The sequence below is a fragment of the Balearica regulorum genome, chromosome 1, assembly GCF_011004875.1.
Source record: "Balearica regulorum gibbericeps isolate bBalReg1 chromosome 1, bBalReg1.pri, whole genome shotgun sequence".
Classification (NCBI taxonomy): domain Eukaryota; kingdom Metazoa; phylum Chordata; class Aves; order Gruiformes; family Gruidae; genus Balearica; species Balearica regulorum.
This window is the reverse complement of record NC_046184.1, coordinates 45,626,664-45,648,116: the sequence shown is the minus strand read 5'-3', so window position 1 is coordinate 45,648,116 and position 21,453 is coordinate 45,626,664. Positions and strand designations below refer to the sequence as shown.

The 21,453-nt window shown below is 42.9% G+C and overlaps 1 protein-coding gene across 1 annotated transcript in view; it reads right to left on the bottom strand.

Moving 5' to 3' along the window:
* The window catches only part of TMTC2 (transmembrane O-mannosyltransferase targeting cadherins 2), a 260,172-nt gene extending 248,491 nt beyond the window's left edge, over positions 1–11,681 (bottom strand). The window contains exon 1 of the mRNA XM_075747904.1: positions 11,237–11,681. Within this exon, the coding sequence (XP_075604019.1) occupies positions 11,237–11,319 (83 nt within the window). The 5' untranslated portion in view covers positions 11,320–11,681. The remainder of the gene's footprint in view (positions 1–11,236) is intronic.
* Between the last annotated feature and the right edge of the window lie 9,772 nt (positions 11,682–21,453).

Below are 21,453 nucleotides of genomic sequence, written 5' to 3'. Positions count from 1 at the left end.
CTAAGAAAATCTGCATTTTGAGAACCCTCCAGAACCATGATGTTTATTAAAGAGAAATAATACCATTTTTAACAAGCCAAGTGATTTACATACAAGAGATGAGTAATGTACTGTGAAATAGAATAGAACATACAGCTATGTCTTTTCACACAAACAGAAAATTTATTCAAGTATACTGGTGCTACAAAGAAGCTATAAAGAACTGTTTGTGCTACAAAATGAAAGCTGCTACACACAAAAATGCTATTTTATTTGATTAAATTTTTTCATCATTCTCTTAGTACTTTTTCTTTCAGCAAACTTTATTTATACAGCCATGCAGCATTTAAATTTTTTTTTTGGCACTGGAGCCTTAATTCAGATCAAAGTGCTTTTAAAAAGCCTAAGTTTTCTTCTGCTTTAATTATAAAAATGTAAAAGATCAGAAGTTTAATTACAAATAATTAATTAAAAAAGATAAACTTTTCTTCTGCAACTAACATTAATTTCACAAGACCAATCTTCCTTTTTGTCCTGGGAAAAATAAATAAATAACCTTTAAAAGTTACCTCAAGCACAACTGAAATTGAAGAAAATGAAGCACATACACTGAAGCTTCATGGAATTTATTACAAGGAAGTTCTCATTATAATTCAAGATTTTGCAGCAAAGAAATACAGCTAGATGCATACCATACCAAGAAATATCTTCCCACAAACCATATGGTGTTTCTTTTTGGCATAGGAGTTGGGAGGAGGTATGGGAGGTCAAAGAAAGGATGGCAGAATGACAGTGGCCTTGCTAGAGACCCACAAGCCAAGCTTCTAAACAAAGCTTCACAAATTATTTCAGAGAGTTGCCCAAGATGATTCACTGATTAAATTCTGGCACCAACAAGGACATTCAGGCCAATAGAGAAAGGCTTAATCCAAGACTTCAATGTTTTTCTTATTTTAGCAGTATCCAGAGAACTGACATATCGACACATAAAATAAGGCTTCTTAAGATAGTGTCTCATTTTTTAGTCTATGCCTCACTTCTGTGCCAAATTTCTTCATCTTGTTATTAAAATAATTAAAACAATCAACATTGTTGCCACACTAAGCAGTCAAATCAAATAAATGGAGTATCAAATACAACAGAAGGCATGACAGTACCTTCATCTTGACACAACTGTTGGAAATGAGAGGATATGACAAGGCATAGCATTCCTTCAAATATATTTTTATTCGAAAACAAAAAAATCTATTTTTAAAAGCACATGAAGCATAAAAAAAAAGAGTATATAGCAGAAGGCTCATAACCTACAGAACATCTACAAGTGGATTCTTACACCCACACAGTCACACTCAAGGCAGCATGGGCTCCTTCCACTTCGGTAAGAAAAATCTCCAGTGTTATTTGGGGTTAGGTAAGCTACTCTAATGGCATCTCATCTGAATTTCCAACTGGACCTAATCCCCGTCTCAAAGTAGCCCAAGCACTAGTCCACCCAAACAAAGCAGCCAGCCAAATATAACTGATCCCAACCCAGGAACGCTGTCAAGCTGTAAAATGAAACCAAGAACAGTTGCATGTTACCGTAGTGCTACAATATCACATAAAGGCTAAAAGCACCGACAGGAGCAGCCTGCAGAAGAGAAACGACACAACACTAAACAGCCTATAAAAGCAAAGGCACCGTCTGCTTCAAAAAGCGGATTTAAGTATATCACTTAACGGGCTGCTTCCCACATTGGGCAGCAAGATCCTTCTGTGCCTTCTCAAACATCCACTGTCAAAAACACGCTCTGAAAATTACGGCACCAAACCACACATACGCAGGACACCAAAGTCAAAAGTCCCAGCAGTGGCTGACTTTCAGAACAAACTCCCACTTCAAGATTTCAATGTTAGAGACCTGGAACAATTTAGTCATTTGCAGAAAATAAAAATATCGTGGATTAGGAGTTCTAGTTCTCCCCATGCTGCCTCCAAGATACTGACCTATTACTTTATAATCCAGTGAACTGCATCTTTCATGTCAAAGTGCCTACTAAAAGCCTGTCAAATGTATAGACATGAATATATAAAGAACTTCAATTGGACAATTCATGTCCTCACTTACAGCACGTATAGCAGCTTGAACTCCGAGCCTGATAAAACACACCTCAGAGAAACACCCCAGGCTGGAAGGCAGGCACAGGGAAATCACCGTGAGACTCATGGTCCAAACCAGAGACCAGCCACACACTGAATATTTAGTGTTTAAAAGATGACGGGGCAGACCACCTCTGCCTACATTCTAGAGGCAGCTTCAACAGACCAATCTTTTTTACACAGGTGCTTGTCTCCTCATGAAGTCTTTCATCTCCTGTTGGAATCTGGATGAAGCCGCATCAAGGGGCTCTTTGATAAAACCAGACAGTTTGGTGTTGGTTGGGCAGATCTGGGGGCTTGGTTTTAACTGTGACACTCCACAACGAGGGGCTTGGCTGAACCCTATGTACAGAAAGGTTTATTTTCCTGGCACCAGTGTTAATTCTTAAAGATCTTTATAATGGATAACATCCAGTGCCTTGGTTTCCCACACACACACACTAAGTAATTCTGTCACCTTAAAACCACTGCAAACATCAACTTAAGGAGACTGTTTTCAGTGGAAGAGTATTTAGAATCATAGAACGGTTTGGGTTGGAAGGGACCTCAAAGATCATCTAGATCCAACCCCCCTGCCATGGGCAGGGACACCCTCCACTAGACCACGTTACCCAAAGCCCCATCTAACCTGGCCTTGAACACTTCCAGGGAGGGGGCATCCACAGCTTCTCTGGGCAACCTGTTCCAGTGCCTCACCACCCTCACAGTGAAGAATTTCTCCCTAATATCTAATGTAAATCTACCCTCCTTCAGTTTAAAACCATTACCCCTTGTACACAGTCCCTCTTAGTGCTTTACCCATACATTGGAACTCATACATGCAGGGTTTTTTAATACCAAGGTAAATAACCATTACCAGCTTCAATAGTTACTGAGCAAAACCTAAGAGCTATTGTAAACAGCCTAACTGAGAAATATTCCTGCATGTAAGTTGGAGGCTAGATGCTGTAAAGGCACTCCTGATGCACCACAATGTTGGAAGCCTACGCACTTATCAGCCAGGCACTGGCTCCTAAAGCAAAGTGTCTGATTCACAGAGAGCCATCCAACTCCGAGCTACATCCCCTTGCATCAGAAGGAGAGAAAATTCTTAGAAAAGCAATTAAAAATTAAAGTCGCACTTACTCAGAGCAGGTAGCCAAGCAATTGGAAACGCTGGGTGCAGAAATGAAATGCTATCTCTAAGTTGGGACTGCAGATAAACACTTGTGATGTATTTTTCTTTTATTTAGGTATTTGAGAGGGTTCAAAGACGGGTTTCCAGAACCAGAAGGGTGTCCTAAGCATAGGGTGCAGGTTGTTCTGCAGCCATGATGAGGAAGGGGCATGCTGGAGCCTGGTTCCTGGGCCCAGCATCAGTTATTAACTGTTATATTTTAAAAGCCACAGAGGTGGGAAAGGAAGACAGGACAGAGATCTAGGAATGATTTAGGCTCCTGCTGAGTGGGTTTGTTTCCATGACAATTTCGGTCACTGAATCGTGACCCTGTTTCAAGAGTTCAAGTCCTTTTTTTTAGGATTTCAGTACGCAAATTACCAAGCTGCATGAAAATAACATCCAGGCACTGGCAGAGACTTTACAGCAATAGTTCTGCTACAAATTACTGTGCTGCTCCCCTGAACTAATACTGGACTAGCTAACTAAAATGCACAGGAGTTAAAAACACCATACAATTCTCTCATTAGTAAAATAGCCTAGAGTAATGCTAAGTTCAGAAAACCTCATCCTGGAAACAGGATGCTAAATTCAGAAAAAAACCTGTCCTGCCTTGAACCACTGGTCAGAGGTCAGGGCAGGTTTTTTTGGGTCTACTGACAGGTTGGTGAATAATAGGGGATGCCACAGACCAGTCCAGTCATCTAGCAGTAATGGTTCGTACCATCATGTGGAAAATCCTCATTCAATTACCTGTCAGTCTCTGGCTTCCTGGGCCAGCTGGGACCTGGAGTGATGCTGAGGCCAATGTGCTTAACTCCTGGCGAGAAGGAAGCGCTCCCAGGCAGTCAACACAGACCCCACAAATAAATTAAGAAGCCTTTGTGGCAGACTAATGGGAAGCCTGTCCAGCTCTCTGTTAGAAGACAGATGCCAAAAAAAGACTTGGTCTCAAGTTTTAGGCATATAACAAAAATCCACTATTCTATTTACTACAGTGATGGTATATATACCTACATGTGTTTTCAGGGGTTAGCCTGATTTTTAACAGTTTTTGAAGCAGAAGTATGGGCCATTTGAATAAACCACTGGAAAAAAAATAATCAAAAGAGTTAAGATATAAAAGACAAAACACCTTATGATGAAAGCACAATATTTCCAATAAAACAAACAGCAGTTAAAAAGATGAAGAGATGAAGGAAAGAAGGGATGTGAAGACAATAAATGAGCATTATTTACCTCCAACTGAAACCTCCCACTATTCTTGAAAAATCTCCTCATGAAGCTAATAAGACAATGAAGAATAAAAGAGTAATTCAGTGTCCTAGGGAACATAAGGATTAGTATTCAAGGAAGCCACTTTTACTTCTTCTCCTCCTTGAAGCTTAACAAGACGGGGAATGGCCGGGGTGGCAGAGCATCAGAGCACATCAACTAGCCATCCCCGGTGACAGAGGCTGGGTGGCCAAGTTTCATCAGCTTCAAAGGGTCTGATTTACTGGCTTTCTTCTTCCTTGAGGTAGAAGAGAGGTTGACAGATTACTTGATCCTTTGCTGCCGCCCCGGTGATCCAGTGTGTTTCTTTGTTTCACAATAAGCTGTCATATACGAACAACAGCAACCCTGTGCTAGGCTGAAGCATCCTCCGAAGACAGAGCCAAAGCACACACTGCTGACTTTGGAGATGCCTGCTATGAGCCATTCACAGGTCCACAACATATTTCAACAGTCCTGAAGTAGCAAACTGGGCAGTAGAGTCGAAATGTTAAGGAATATTTAGAGTGTGATTCTCAAAACCAATTTCCTCTGGCTCTTTGAGTTTCATTCAGCAATAGGCTGACCTTTGGGGAAAAATAGTTTAGTACAGATTTCTGCAAAGGGTGAAGCTGGGAAAGAAATTACAGGATTTACACCCTCTCTCTCTTACTGGGGAGGGACTGCCTGTGCAAACAACAGAAATATCTCAAGTCTAGAGGACTATCCTGAGACTGCAGGAATACAACCTAAGAACCTGATCTAGAAGTGAAACGAAATCCTACTGCTACCGTGACATAACCTCCCCACAGAACAAGCTCCTACCTTAAAGGAAGATAAGGAGAGTTTATAAGATCAGTCACCCCAAGTGGGAAAGCACAGGGAGTTCAAAGGTTGCCAAGCCTCAAAGGCAAACAATAGACTTCCACAATCAAGAGAAATTCCAAAATTAATTTAATACCCTGAGGGCCGAACTGTCGGAGAACAAAGAACTTTCAGCTTAGGGTTCGCATCTCCAGATAAAATGCTTGCATCTTTCAAATTTCAGATAAAAATTAGGGATGAAAAAAACATTGAGCAAAATGGACGGTCTAAAAAGATTTCTTTTTCAAAAAGAAAATTAAATCAAAAGCTGCATCAAGCCTATAAAATATTTAGAAATAAAAATGAAAAAAATCTAACCATAAACATTGGCCCAAAGAACAGATTTGCTTTTACATAAGTAACAGTAAGAATAAGCATCTCTATCGCTGTCTTCAGATTTAGTCTGTTTCTCCAACTGTATGTTTGGAGCAACTTTCACCACAGGTTGCCAGCAGGCTTGCATCTACAGATTCAGCATCAAATATTTCAGCTAAAGAAAGAAATTCCATAAACAAACAGCAAAGTCTGCTTCAGTCAACTTCACAGGGAAAAAAAAATAAAAAATCCTAGCAGCCAACAACACAGGAAAGGCAAACTTCCAGATGAGGGAGGCAAAGGAGCTCTAATTCAGCACTCTTGCAGCTATCAGATGGTTAACAAATTGAGATGAGAGACTTCTGAGCCTTTTAAGCTACTTTCACTCTGGCAAACTTAAAGGATTCAGAAGTGCAGCTGGAATACATATGGGAGATGCTAGAGAAAGTGGATCATTTGAATTTGTAAGTCCATTGTGTGCTGGAGAAACTTCCTGCAGATGAGGCGCATCCCGTCAGTGACTCGGGGAGACTCTCCATCTGCTAGTAGTCATGAATTTATTCTCTGAACCAGCTACCAGAAGTGACACGGTTTACGTTACTGTTATATATGCAACAAGAATCTTAAAATAAAGCCTGCGGGGACATTATTTCTTTTTTGCTTCCAAAAACCTCTCTACTACAGCATCTCCACTAAAAAAACACCACTATTTTGATGAAACTAAGATTTCACATTTTGATCAAAGTGTTTCATTCAACACAATTTTTTTATGCAGAAATGCTTTTTAAAATCAAAAGACAAATATATTTTCAGATGATGTTCAGCATTTAAAAATGGAACTGGTATCATTAATAGACTATTATCATGTCAGGTTCATCACATTATCTAATCGGTTACTGGTTCGCTTGTTTGATACTCAACTACAGTAACTGAAAACTACGTAGACTCAGTTACTCAGGCATCTTTTCTGGACTAAAGCCCCTGTTTCATATACAAATTAACTTTATGGTAATTTGAAATTAGCACATAAGATGCAACAGGAGGGACGAAGGGAAAACACTACCGAGAAAGCACACAAGTCCCCACCTCCCCACTTTTCCCCACCACCAGCCCCCCCCGCTGGAATTCAGAAGATTGCAGCCACCTGCAAACGGGATCTACTGGAAGCTACTGCAGAGGTGCACTCGGAGCTGAAAAATTGAAAGTAGATGACAAAAAGGGACCATAAAAATCACAGATGTAAATTAATAATCAAGTATACACACACACAACAAGGAGACAGATGGCAAGCAATTTTCCCCAGTGTACTTATACTTGTTCTTCTAGCGCACGTATTTGGGTCACTTGCTAGATTAAATCTCATGTGGCAGACCCAACTGAGGTACTGTCGAATGTGCATGGGCTCAGCCTATTTTTAAACGATGCAAGTCTGACAATACAGGGTGAAGGCATTTATCAGGATTTCTTCAACGCAGTCTGCAATACTGCCCTGCGACTTTGAAACAAAGCTGTCAGATATTTTCTACCATCGGCCAGGCTGCCCCATTCAGGCCCACTAAATAAAATGTGGCACAAGCTAGAGAAAGTTGGCCAGTGCTACCAAATCTCACAGAAGAGTCCTACACGGAGACAGACAAATCTGTACATATTTTCCAGAGCACCAATTCTGTTAGCGTGCCAGAGAAAAACACATCACTCGAGGTTAAAAATTCCTGCTAACGCTCTCCTTAAAATATGCTTTTCTTCTGACATTTGGAAGTAGGAAGGAACACCTCAATGGATGAGTTGCTTTTGACGTGTTCGCTGTAGCAATGCATGACCTCAGATACGCATAGCACTAAATCTTCCACACCCCAGCTATAAACTGACAGTGACCTGTCTCATTTAGCACAGGTCACATGAAGAACTACAACTTCAATGCAAGGCACCCACAGGTCAAATTGCCTACTTTTAGGGGGGCTTAAATGGCAGGGAAAAATAATTACACGGGTGTGTCAGCCTAATTGCAGCAATGGGTTTCCCTCCTGTAATACTGGTGGATATTAGCATGAAACAAGAACTGCATGTGCAGAGATTAGCCCCCCCTTAATCTGTCAAGAAGCTGGATTTAACACAGTGCAACAAGCAAGACCTTCAATACATCCGCAGGAATGGAAATTGCATTTCTCCCTACCCCTTGTTATCAGTTCCAAGATGATTTTGCTCAGCAATAAATAAACCTTTATTAACAAGCAACGTGAGCTCACTGCGGCATTAGACCAACATCTAAATATTCCCCCCCCCCCCTTCAGGCATTCATCTCTTCTTTCGGGTTACTGCATGCAGCATCCAGCTTCAAATAAAACAAATAAGCTAAAAGAATGAAAAAAATACATTTCTTTGTTCCTAGATGAACAAGGAGGGTTTGAGTTGGGGAGCATATACCCAACGAATACCCCTCTAACAATCTACACACGTAACTAAGAAATATCACAGCTGTTTTTGAGAATTACAGTAGCAGAGAACAGGGTGACAAAAGCTTGTGTTTTCTAGGTCCACAGAAAAGAAAAAAAAAAAAAAAGCAGTGTTTCTTCTTTACACTGGCTCTCAGGTTTAGAGGCTGTCACTTTCACTCAGAGTAATCAATAAATCAATTAATCAAAAAGATCACATGTTTGCACTGATTAGGTACATGCCACATATCTGTCTAGCCAGAAAGAAGTTAGGCAGACTAATGATGAAAAGTAAGAATGTATACATTTGCTTACTCAACTTCCTCAGGCTTTAAATTCATTCAATTTCAGTTTAATTGGGTGAAGGGTGGGAAGTAAAATATTGAATCCTTTGATATAGAGTCATAAACCCCAGACTACAAGCAAGTTTGTTATATCACTGTCCATACAGACTTTGGTTTGGTGCCGTGCAGCCGCTAAAATATTAAGTTTTACCATTGGGAAATTGATTTTGCTATAAGAAGTTTTTACGATGCCCCTTAATCTTACCCAACCTACATAAAAAAAATACAGAAAGCAATTACAGACACCCTTTATATAGTAAGCTTGATCACTATATTAAAAAAGGAACAGTCTGATGTAATTTCAATATAATGGCAAAGGAAGCAGAAAAAGCTGTGGCAATATGCTGCCCTCCTGAAACAAAACATTGCAGGTTCCCAGCTTAAATGCACAATCTTGATTCACTTAAAGTTAGTAGCATGATCCATCTCCCACATGGAGGGCTGTGTCCTGCAGCTCCAGCATCGACCTCCTTTTCTAGTGTTACGTTTCAAGCCGGCTCCTGCGGGGCAGCAAGATTCTGTGATTACAGTTAAAAGAATACTTTGGGTCTGAGAGCCTGCCTCTTTGAGTAGATAACCCTTTCTAGTTCAACAATTACTAGCACGCAACAGCCATTTCTGCCTTGCCCCTTCCAGTGCTGCAGTTGAAAAACATCTTAATTAGATGACCCTGAGTACAGAAATGCCATTAACTGGCTTTCAGAGCACTCTAGTGAATGCCTAAATCTTAGTTACAATGATGAGAAGTACTTTATTTAGTTAGGAGGTAAACACATAAACAAAGCAGTATGTTAGAACACCTTTTAAATAGTCTGGGATTAGTACTAGCAAAGACAGTGTGTGATTATCATTTCCACCCTTTCCGAGATGACTCTCAAAAAATCACTATTTTCTAACTGCATTAAAGCACACTCCGGCAAGATCAAGAGTAACCTTGACCTCCACATCAGTAACACCAGGCAGTACTTCAAATTGCTTTCTATGCCTAGCCAATCTGAACTGGCCTGCAGGACAGGCTTATAAGCGTGTCCTTAAACAGCCCAGTTTTGCCTAAGTATTGCAACATATGCTACTTAGGGTTATGTAAATATTCCACAACTCCTGCAGTTCTCAACTATAACAAGCGGGTTTAAAACAGTGTCAGTGTGTCAAAATATTCACCGCTTTCCACTGATCCAACTCAGAGCTTGCATTTCAGGATAGCAGCAGATTTTTTTCTTTTACTGTTTGTGAATGAAGTTCTGAAATGTTAAAATAGGTTTAAGAAAAATCATTGTAGGTAATTAGAAGGCTCACAGAAACCTAAAAAAAAACCCCACTTAATTGCTTCACAAGGCTTCAAGTGCATGTAAATGACCTGAAGGACTGAAGCCTGAATCGCCACATTCTGCGGCTGATGCTGTTCCCAGCCGGAGACCTGGACCAGGACTACCACTTGGCATTTACTTCGAGTATAATAGGTTTAATAGTAGCAACCCTTGAAAACGCGGGGGGGGGTGGGGGTGGTATTCTGGAGGCGGTGACAGATCCTTAAACACAGCAGGTGCACCGTAATACAGCGTAAGGGAGGAAAATTCCAAGTTTAGTAACTAATTGAGTCCAGGAGAGGCAGGTTATTTCCCAAGGCAAATACCTAATCAAAGACATAACTGACCCTTTCACATGCCATCAGCGCACCGGGAAGTTCCGCTCATCCTGCAACATTTTTCTTCCCAAGCGCATCCCTTATCCTCACCTTGTTTCCTCGCCTTCCTCCTCTCACGCAAAAAAGCTCCAAGGCACTAACCCTGCCTGACAGCTGCTCGGGGAGTTGGCCGGTTCCACGAACCTGGGCCAGGAAGCAGGGACCCACCGTACCACACACACACACACACACACGCATCCCTCCTCTCCCCCCACGCCGCCCAGGCGGCGGGACGGCCGGCTGCCGCCGCCACCTCGGAGGATCCCGACCAACCGCACGGTCTCGGCAGAGCGAGCAGCGCCGCGGACCCGCAGGCAGCTGCCCGCCCGCACCCAGGGGAGGCGGTCGCTCGCCACGGAGGAGAGAGGCTGATGAAAAGCTGTCAAAGTCAATCCGTGCTCACTTTTTGGATGGTTTAATTCCAATGGAGCATGAAACACCCCAGGACGGTTAATAAGTTTAGCCAGGCGTGCTGTTCTCCCTAATACATTTTAATTATGCATCTGCTTTAATTGTGATCAGATTAAGTCAGCGGAAAAGGCACAAATTGGAATTTTCCCCGACTGCTAACAGCGCTTTTCAGCACCTTCCGAAGGCAGGTACGCTCAGGAGAGGAGCGGGCAGGGAGCCCAGCCCAGCCCAGCGGCGGCTGTTTCCCTCCCCGTCGGCGGGGCTCCGGTCCCCGCTGCCGCCCGGAGGAGCCCGACAGCGCACGGCAACTTCCCGCGCGGGGCTCGGTCCCGGCGGAGCGGGGGGGGGGGACAGGAGGCGGCCGGGCACCCCGCCGCCCGGGAGACACCGCGCATGTGGGACGAGCCCAGGACAGGCGAAGTTAAAGCCGCGGGTCCCTTCCCGCTGGGGACGGCCGGAGGGGACGGAGCCCGCGCGGGAGCTGTCAAAGCCCCGGGAGCGGCGAGCGCCGCCGCGGCCACCCGGAGCCGAGGAGCCGCCGGGACCCTCCCCCGCCGCCCCGGGCACCCCGAGGGGAGCGGCCGCCGCCGCCGCCACCACCACACTCCCGGCAGGTGGGCAACCCCCGCCCGCCCGGCCCCGCCCCGCCCTGCCCTACCTGTCATCGTAGCAGAAGTCGGCGCCCAGGGTGTTGAGGTACAGGGCGAGCCCCAAGGCGCTGCTCAACAACTCCGCGATCATCTCTCCGCCTGCCGCCGCCGCGCTCGCACCGGGGCAGCCCCCCCTGTCCGGCCTGCCGCGCCAGCCCCGCCGCGGCTGCCCCTCGCGCCACCCGGCACCGCGGAGCGCCGTTCCGCGCTCCGCCGGCGGCCGCAGCCTGACGGCGTCCCCCCGCGCCTCCGCCGCCCCCTACCCCATGGCAGCGGGGCGAGCGGCGGAGAAAGCGCGGCTGAGCTGAGCGGGGCGCGGCGGCTACCGCCCTTCTCCCGCGGCGCCTCGGCCCTACCGCGGCTCCGGCTCCCACCCGGCCCCGGCCAGCGCCCCCCTCGCTACCGAGCCGGGCGCCGCCGCCGAGGCTCTGGGAGCGCCCGCGTGGGGCGCCCCGGGCTCCCACCGCGCCTGCGTGCGGGCCCGCCCCGTGCCCGCCCCTCCGCCCCCGCCCCGCCCCGCGCTCCCGCCCCGCGCCCCGGGCGGCGCCGCACCGGTACCGGCAGCGGCCCCGGCCCCGGCTGGTCCGTGCGCTGGGCAGGGCTTGTCCTGCTGCTGCCGCTAGCTTGGCACAACCCTCTTCTTCAAGGGTTTTTTTTTCCTTTCGCTTTTCCCTTTTTTCCTTTCTCCGTTTTCATTTTTCCTTTCTTTTCTCTGACTTCTTTCTTTCCGTCTTCTGGGTTTTTTTTTCTAATTTCTTTTTCTTTTTAATTTTTTCTTTTTCTCATCCCCTTTGCTCTGTTCCCCTTTTCTCTTCTTCCTTTTCGCATCGTTGTTTTCCTGTTCCTTTTCCCCCCTTTTCTTCTTTTTACCCCACCCCCCCAGCACAGATCAGCTGGAAACTCATTAGTAGGAAAGAGAGGGCCCGTGCCATTGGGGATGGGATGAGATGCCAGAGGAGGGGGCTCCACGCTCCCACTTGCCCTGAGCCTAGTATTCCCCTCGCTGTCAGAGTCGACATCCATGGGGAACACTTTGCTCAGCTTCCCGTAAAGCAAAACCAAAGTAAATCGCTGCAACTTGCCTGAGGGGGGCTGGACACAAACGCACCCCAAAGCAAGGAGCACCGCAAACTGGGGCTCCCTCAGGGCAGTCTTGCAACCAGTTGCTGCCTGCAGGAGGTGAGGTGGGTACAGCCTGAGCTGTGCCGTGTGAGTGGGACAAATAAATGGCCCAGGCAGGAAACCCAGCTGTGGGAAATAATGCACTGAAACCATCTTTAATAATTCATGGGATACAGAGGCATGAAGTTATGGAAAGGGTTTGGCTCCATCAAGCTGATTGTTTCCTTTTTTAAGAGAGTTTTTAAAATGTTGCCTCCTTTTTCTGCTAGCCAGCCCTTTATATAACTATTTCCTCATGATTTCCATCAAGTGGCACATCATGCTGTCCCAGAAGAATGGGAGTCTGTGCATCAAGCTGTGTCTTATAAATCGGGGAGCTTTTAACAAGTTTTCTTTCTCCCCTATGTGATTATTTAATGCTGTTCTTTGCAACCTCAAAATATATTAAGGGCATTAAGACCTCTTTCAAGCAATGCTTAAAGTGCTCCTGTGAAGTCTGCCCCAAGTGTCACAAACATCTCAGCTGCTTTTACTTAGATTCAGGGTGTGTGTGTTATCACCATCAGTGGCAGTAATTGCAGGCACGGGGGGAGGGTGCATTTTGTTCAGAATATTAAAGCTTTGAGGGGCCTTATTGAACCCATTAGCGGATCACATTGATCTGGCATTAAATTTTTCAGCCTGAAGCACAGAATATAGTAACCTGGATTTTAAAAGTGTTGGTACGCTTTGTTAGAACTGCGATCCTTACTTTCGAACGCCGGTTCTCAATGTGTTTCTGGACCTACTGCCAAGATCCCAATGATCACGGCTTAGTCCTTGCTGCAGCGGGATTGCTGAGGTTATGCACTACGTTTGCACAGCTCCTTCTCTGGACCTTCTAATAAACTCTGCATAAAAAGCAGTATAATTGCTGCTGAGTCACGGTGGCAGAAGTCTCTTGTTCTCCATCAAAAGTATATGGATTTTTTCTTCAAAGGGGCAGGACTACTGGCTGGGGTAGATGAGAGCTGGCAGGAAAGCTTTGGAAGCAAAACAAATCCTCCAGGGAAAAAGTTTAACAAAGCCTGACTCTGGCTAATAAAACTGAATGTCAAGAAAGGGTGGGACGAAAAGTGTGGACTGTGCAGAGAGTGCCTGCTCCGCTGGACTTCCCCGGTGCTCCAGGATGGCTGGAGGTAGTAGCATTAGTGCTCCACCAGCCTGTCCAAGTGGATTTAGCTGCTCTCACGAGAGTCTACAAAGTGTGCACCTTGCAGAAACATTTCTCTTTATAAACAAAGGATAAGTGTTCTCCCAACGACAAGAGCTTTCTCTGATGGAGAAAACCTGCTTTGTAGAAAGCAAGAGACGGCAACGTATGCATGTACCACCCCACCTGTCAGCTCTGGGGCTCCGCACACCAGACCAAGCTGGAGGCAACAGGTGGAAAGAGCCAGTGCAGAAAGCCAGAGACAAATTCAACAGAAAAATTATTGTCCTTGTTAAGCAAACAACACTGCAGAAGGAAACAAGATGGTAGAAATCAAAGCGTGATAGGGGAATTCCTTCTGTTCCTCGGTTAGTTAAAAGTAATAAATGCCCTGGAGTTATGAACAACGTTATGTTTTACTATATCATCCGGAGATGTCAGATAACGTTCTGACTCATAGCAGATTTACAGTGTGACGTACAGTAATCACAAGGTATCAAAAGAGGTAATTTAGAAGTTCAGATGTGTCACTAAGCAGCCATTTACAAAATAACCTTCACTTCCAGAAAGTCGTTGTCACAGACTCTGGTATCAGGGAAAAGGGAAGAGGTGGAGGGTTGTAACAACACCTAATAATAACAGTAATTGTAAAGATAACTGGGTTAAGCAGTCTAACAGCTGATCTATTGTGTATAGCTCAGAAGACAAATTCACGTGCTTTATTGCAAATATGCCAATCAAAAGTGATCTGGTTTAATACCAATCTGGAAATTTCTTTATCAAAGACATTATAGACTCTGAGTCAGTATGCTGCAATATACTTCACCTAAACTGTGCCTGAAAGATTAAGTTGTGGCACAGCATGTAGAAATACATGTCTGTCACAGTGACAGATTTGGTTAACCGGTCACTGACTATGAGACCTTAAATGTCAGGGTAATGCATGTGGTGCAGATCCCTCAACAGATTAGATTAGACACTTCAATTTCTATATACAGGGTTCATTTGCTGGAGCTTGTAGAAAATATTTGTGCCAACTTCCGCAAAGCGTCTGAGAAGAGGAAGGTTAGCCCCCTGAAAGCTGCTGAGATTTTTTTATTAGAATGAGGTAACTAGATATTAAATGTTACTGATACCATCAAATAAATGTCATAACACATATTGTGCATAATTCTGAACAACCTAAATTACATCCAAAGATGTGACTTAATGAGCCCCAGAAATGTAAACTTTGGTGCATCAAACACCCACACAGTTGCTGTTGTTAGCAGTTAAAGATAAGCTGGTGTTATCTAAGGAAGGAAACCAAGTTAGCTGAATACTGACATGAATGAGTACTTTATCAAAAGTAGGAGAAAATGGTGTAAAGAAGAATGTTTTAGCCAAGTGCCTCTCAGAATTACTCACTGATACATAGAGGTAAAGTTGTTTAATTTTGTGGAGTGGGATCTAAGCTGTTGTTTTCCTGTCATGCTGACAAGATCATATTAATTCTCAAAGAGACCAGCATTTCTGCTTTCTGTAAGAAATTGCCTCTTTTTTTTTCTTTTGCTCATGCTATGATAATAACAACATCAGCAATGACAACCAAAGTAAAAATAAGCTGCCACTGCAAAACAGTAAAATCTCATGGAAATCCGCATTAAATAGGACAGTAAAAACTAAACACATGCAGAAAAACCAAGCACATGCAGGACTTGCATTAGTACTTGGAAGAGATTTTAACTGTATGCATTTCCTAAGGAAATACATTTCCAGGAGGCACCAGTTCCTACTTTAGATCAGTCAGTGGAGCTAGAGTATTGCTGCAGAGCTGAGAGAGAGAGAGAAAACCAAAGCAATTTTAACTTGACCTAATCTAATTACAGACTCTCTCTAGGAAGAAAAAAGATAGTTACAGGGAAGTTTCTTGTATGCACATAATATGCAAGAGTGTTTGTGTAACTCACAGGTGAGCATATCTCAAAGAAGATGATTACTCCAATGGCTGTGACTAAAAATATCACGTTTTATGGAAGATTTTAGGACTAAAACGTAAATCCATAAATGCACTTGGATATCTCATTCTTCAGAGAATTCTTCTATGACTTAGATGTAGGTGCCAGTGTGGTTTTTGTGTTCAGGTGACATCAGACAACCTAAAGTTTCAAAGAACCCAGATTGTCACTTGATGTTTTCAGAACCCCCCCAAAAAAAGACACTGTCGTCGTGCTGCTTAAAGCTTTACCATATCCTGAAGCCGTATCACAGTTATCAAAACCAAGCCTTTTCTTGCCTCTCAGTGCTTGGGAGGCCTGAGGCAGGAGTGTCCAAAACAACACACAGGTGATTCTCTTTCAACTGGAGCCTCAACCAAGGACACAGGAGACGCAAGGTGTCTTTGCCTAATCTGGAGAATGGATTCGAGCTGTAATGTCGTAACTCTGAAGTTACTGCGCCAACGTCAGGCAGTCTATGACAGGATGCTTTCCCATCCAAACTATTCCATTTCAATACAATACTAATTTATTCATTGTATGCAAGAGTAATTGCTTCTACACTGGCAACGAGGACATTCATGTAGCTTTCGTGCAATCTGGAATCAGATGACTACTCCAAATGTGGAAGAAAAGGGCAGATTGTGAATCCTGACAGCTCTGGCAAAGAGCTTTAAATTATAAAGCATTTCTAATGAGGGCTAAGGGAGCTTATTTATTGATTATTTTTATGAACGCAAACTAATTTATATAGGCACCTACCTCCAAAAGATGTTCACTGATAAAAATTGTAAGGAAAAGGGTATTTCCTTGCAGTTGAGTTCTTGAATGAGATTTAACGTATATTTCCATCATATTTGAGAAGTTTTTGATTTAATGTCCTGTTATAGTCAAGAAGACAATGCTCAGCTTAGGTTCTGCTCCCCTGTGATTTTGAAGTAAAACCTGGGATTTTTTTCCTACTCCATAACTAGGTTTGCTGTCCTCTGCCAATTCCATTTTCAGATGCCTGAGCTTCCCATTTAGGAATATCTACTAAACTGACCATTTGTGTCTCTCTTCACCCATATGCAGCAAGAAACAATGGTGCATCTCAGATCTTGGAAGGATTCTCCAGTTTTCTATACAGTACCAATTGTCAATTAATTTGCTGCAGGATAGTGTTGACTCATTTACTGATTTCTGGTGGTATGCTCATTACTGCTTGAAGTAAAAGAGCAATGTCATAGCAAAAGGTCGTTTTCAGTCTCTTCTGGATGGTTTTCTTAATGTTACTCCATTCTAGACTAACCCTAGTCTGCTTTACATATTTATCTCCCTTGTCCTTTGAGATAGCTCAAAGTGAAATCAAAAAGAGTTTTAATCCTTCTTGTTCAGAGTAAGATGACAGTGTAAACTTACTAATTGCAGATATGTCATCTTGTCATCTCCCAGAACATGAGCCTCTCTACTGTTTGTTATTTCATACTTTATAAAAATAGCAATATACCAGTTTTCTATTTTTATAGTTCCTTTTATCAAAACAGCTCACAGAAATACACATCCTTAAAAGATGGCTCTGGCAGTAAATTAGAATTAATCTCATTTTACACAGGTGGAAATCGAGGCAACTGTCATTTGTGTCCATTTGGCGAAGTCATATGGGAACTCCGTAGCAGAAGAGGAATCTATCTGAGTTCCCAGCCGTGATTCCCGGTCATTCATTTGCTTTCATCGTGAGATCATCCTTCCGTTCACAGTAATTGATATTTCCTTAGACAAAACACAATGGAATTATCCTAGGGATTAATTTGACCTAAGACGTTAATTCTGAGAAAAGTCCTACTTGACAGATGGATGCCTGCAACATAACCAAGAAGTCTGTGGCGCACAGCCTGGATTTTGTGCAGGTGGAGGACAGGGAGTATGAGTGGTATATCATATCCTGCCTCTCATCATTTCTTGGCAGATGTATTGCCCAGTAGATGGAAAAGCTTCATCAACAGCTGAAAATCTGTTTCTTGTCATCTTCCTTCCCATAGAAAGAAGTGAGTCATCGTGCTGTCCATCAGTCCTCTACTTTTCAGGGTACTGACATTTCCCCTGTGATGCAGATGTTGAAAGACAGTTTAATTTTAGTCTAGATCTGTCGACTTCTACTTCATTTGTCCTTCAAATGTACAACCTGGGATATAGGCTGTGAAAATTGGACAAAAAATGATACGTCTCTATGGCAGCAACATCAGACCTTCATTCCACAGCAGAGCAAAACCAGCCAAAGATGCAAGTGTAATTTCCACCTCAATCCCTGCAGATTTTCTATGGAATAACCTAATTTACTTCTTTACTTCAGTACAGTCTTGGCTTCCTGCTGTACAAGCATGAAGTAAAGCCAGGAAAACCATGATTACTCTTAGTTTAGAGAGAACGTGTCAACATTACCAAAACATATCTAACACCAGCACAAGCACAATTCTCAAGAGTTAAATAAACAAGGGAAAATTATTATAAGGAGTAAACCTTTGAATCCCTCTAAACACAGTCAGTTTGATTTTTCATAATAACATTGGAACCAAATGACATTTTGTACTGTAATGTAGACAGGTCCAGAGAGGATAGTCAAGTTGTAGGTTCTTAATGAACAATAAAGCAGAAACAGCAACTAAATTAGCAGGAACTAAATTGTTTCTTCTCCTCCGCTTGCTCAGTTTAAGAAATATCTTCTCTGTATACATGAAATCCTGAATGGAAATCTCAGTTGGCCTCTGTCTCCATACTTTAAAATATAATTAACACATACCAGCAATAAAGTCACATTAAATTTAATTTTTGGCAGATTAAAGACATTACGACTTTTTTAGCAGATTGAAGACATTGCTACTTTGATTTAGGGCTAAGGCAATTGCTTCTTTTATTTGCAAATATGGAAAAATAGAAAACGTGAACTGTTTGAAGGGGTTTTTTGTACACAAGGTTTGTAGCAGAAGTTTGATCAGTTCAGTGGGGCATTTACAGCTTTTAACTGACTGCAGTAACTCAGGATATGCAGGTGACCCAGATTTCTCCCCTGCTGTGTCACACCAACAGATATAGATCTGTATACTTTCTGTGATCAGTCAGTCGATTGGTTGGCTACAGGCTATTATGCGTAGATGCTGGATTCCAGTTGCACTGGTGTGTGCCATAGGATGCAATGAAGTGAAGTTTATAATCTCCAGTGTACACACCAAAAATAAAATTCTTTGGAGACCCTGCTCAGGCGCTTTTTTCTCCCACGTACATTAGCGCAGGGGAAAGAATTCCCTGTGTTTTGCCAAGTAGCAGCATTGTAATTTATTTAATCTTTCCTTAATTTTTTTCTAGTAATATTTGCCTACTTTGTTTGCTTGGGAAAATATACCTAGCTTTAGCTCCCATAAACTTTACCATCATCAAACTGGCCCATTTATACCAAGGTCTTGCTGCACTGGTAACAGCAAACTTGGACTTTGATCAGTCTCTAATGACCTTTGGGAGAATTTAGCATCATGATACTGTTTTTCATTATAATTTATAGATAAAGTTGGTAAAAAGAATGTTGTGCTTCCCATTTCCATTAGGAATTTTTGGAAAACAAAGATATCCTACTGAATACATCTCATGGAAAATACTGACTTTCTGTGTTAAAGCTTTCGTTTGGTTTCCTGAATCTGCTAACAAGTGAAAGATGCAACCTGCTCTGTCGACAAAAGGATTTTCCCGTACCACGTGGTTAAAACCATATTTTCTAGCGTAGGTGCATTGTCAGAGATTTTGGATCATATTTGCAGCTGGTATAACTTGTCATAGCTTCAGCAGAACTGTCATAGTTTCTATCATCTAGTGTCTATTCCTTAATACTTAATACAGAGGGAGGCATGAAAAGAGATAAACAGGTCTAGGGAATGTTGACATTTTAAATTCCTTCCTACCCTATTTTGCACAAGAAAGAGCATTACATTTGGCTATGTAAATAGATCCCAGATTTTAAAATAGCCAGGTTCTTTTCTGCCTCAAGGAGAAAGAAAGATATAAACCAGAATTATTGGCTTTCTGTAATATTTTATATTCAATTTTCTCTTGTTACGTTCATGCCATGTAATTGTGAGCACATGTGTACATGCGTGGTCCTTGTTGTACAGGGTTACAACCAGATTCTTGTCCGCGTGCCAGAGCTCTACCAGGGGTTCAGGGAGTTGCTGCACACTCTCCTTTATTCCATGTACAACAATGAATAGTCCTTCCTATATCTGCCAAACGCATGGTTTGATCCCATTGATATCCATTTGGCATCAGGCTGTTACTCACTAACCCTTCACCACAGCTATTAATCACATGCACATGCGAAATGCTGTTTCCAAGGGGTGGGTTCCCATGTCTGCTTTGTTGTCTTGTGTTATTAAAGGCTCTAATACCCCTGTTCTGGCTTGGTATTTCTCACCAATCCATCGCTGAAATACATATCCCCGAATGATTCCTGGCTCTCCACCCCGTTCCCAGCACCCACAACATATAGACCCATCCAAAGCGTAGGGCATATTCCAACTGTTTCCAGGAAACTCTTTCCCATTGCCTGGGAGTTATCCCTCTTTCTCTGGACTCACCCTCAACACCGCACCGTCGTATATTGCGGCATATTTTAGGAGGGGGCCTTTGAGAAAACCACCCTTTTTAGAATGCCGTTTTGAACATTTAACTGGCTGCAGATTCTTCATCAGGTTTGGTCTCAGCAACTTGCCTAATTTGGGCTGATTTGGATAGTTTCCATCATCATCAGCAGATGGTAGTTGGCTGAAATGTTCCTGTGACACAGCCCTCTATGTGTACAAATAACCCACAAACAACCCGCGAAACATTTTTTTTTCCCTTGGTCACAGCTGAAATCAGATAAGAGAAAGTTTCTTCATTTGCAATTCTAACTCTCCTTAAATAAAAAGTTCTCTTTAACTTTGAGAGAGTCCTGACAAAAGTTAGTCATGAATACTGCCAGATAAGCCCTGCCCCAGGGCTACAGAGCAGCACCAGCCAGGCAAAAGAGCTACCAAACAAAACTCAAAAAAATATTGATAGCAACCCAGAGCTTTACCAGCAAAAAGAAACTGAGTCACAAGCCTGATTTTGTGAACACAGGTCAAATCCTTAGTTCACTTAAGTCAGCATTGCTTTGGTACAAAGCCACAGCAATTAGGCTGGCCGAACGTCTCACATAGGATGTCTGTAAATTTATCTTTCCACCTTTGCCATACACTCTATGGGGAAAGTGCTGTAATGCTATTTACATAAAAAAGAAAAATGTCTCATTTTTGCATATATTTGAACTAGGCTTCAGAGAAATTTTCTAATGGTCTCTACAACATGCATTCTAAAAACAAACCTTCAGTGGCAAAACACATGGAATAATAAAATATTTTTCAGTAGAAAAAATTAACTATTGTCAAAAGGACACATTTATCTGATTCATATTCTCCAATGATCTCTTTTATTGCAGCTTTTTAAGCCAAAATGATTTAATTTGAATTTGTAAGTTTTCTGATGTTCAAAGTTTGGCAAGGGGTAGACAAAAACACACACAGTGATGGACAAAAGACGGGGAGGACAGGGCTGGAGAGGTCTTCCTGAGACACTGTGCTCAGCGTCCTCCTGCTGCAGGCAGCAGTGGTTGGGGCCGGTACCCATTATACCCAGTACCCAGTTTCCCAGTTATATTCCTTTTGGGCTACTTCTTCTGGTGTTCCTATCACAGACCCCAGTGCTTCTGGACATTTTTGAGAGCATTTAGGGAGCTCAGAATTACAGAAACAGATGTCAAACATCCTTCATTTGCTGTGTAACTATTAAAAATCATGTTTTCTTAAATCCGTTGTCAGAATGGAGCCAGGAAGATCCTTGCCACAAGTAATGCCTAACATTTTCCCCAGACTACTTTCCTTATGAGGCG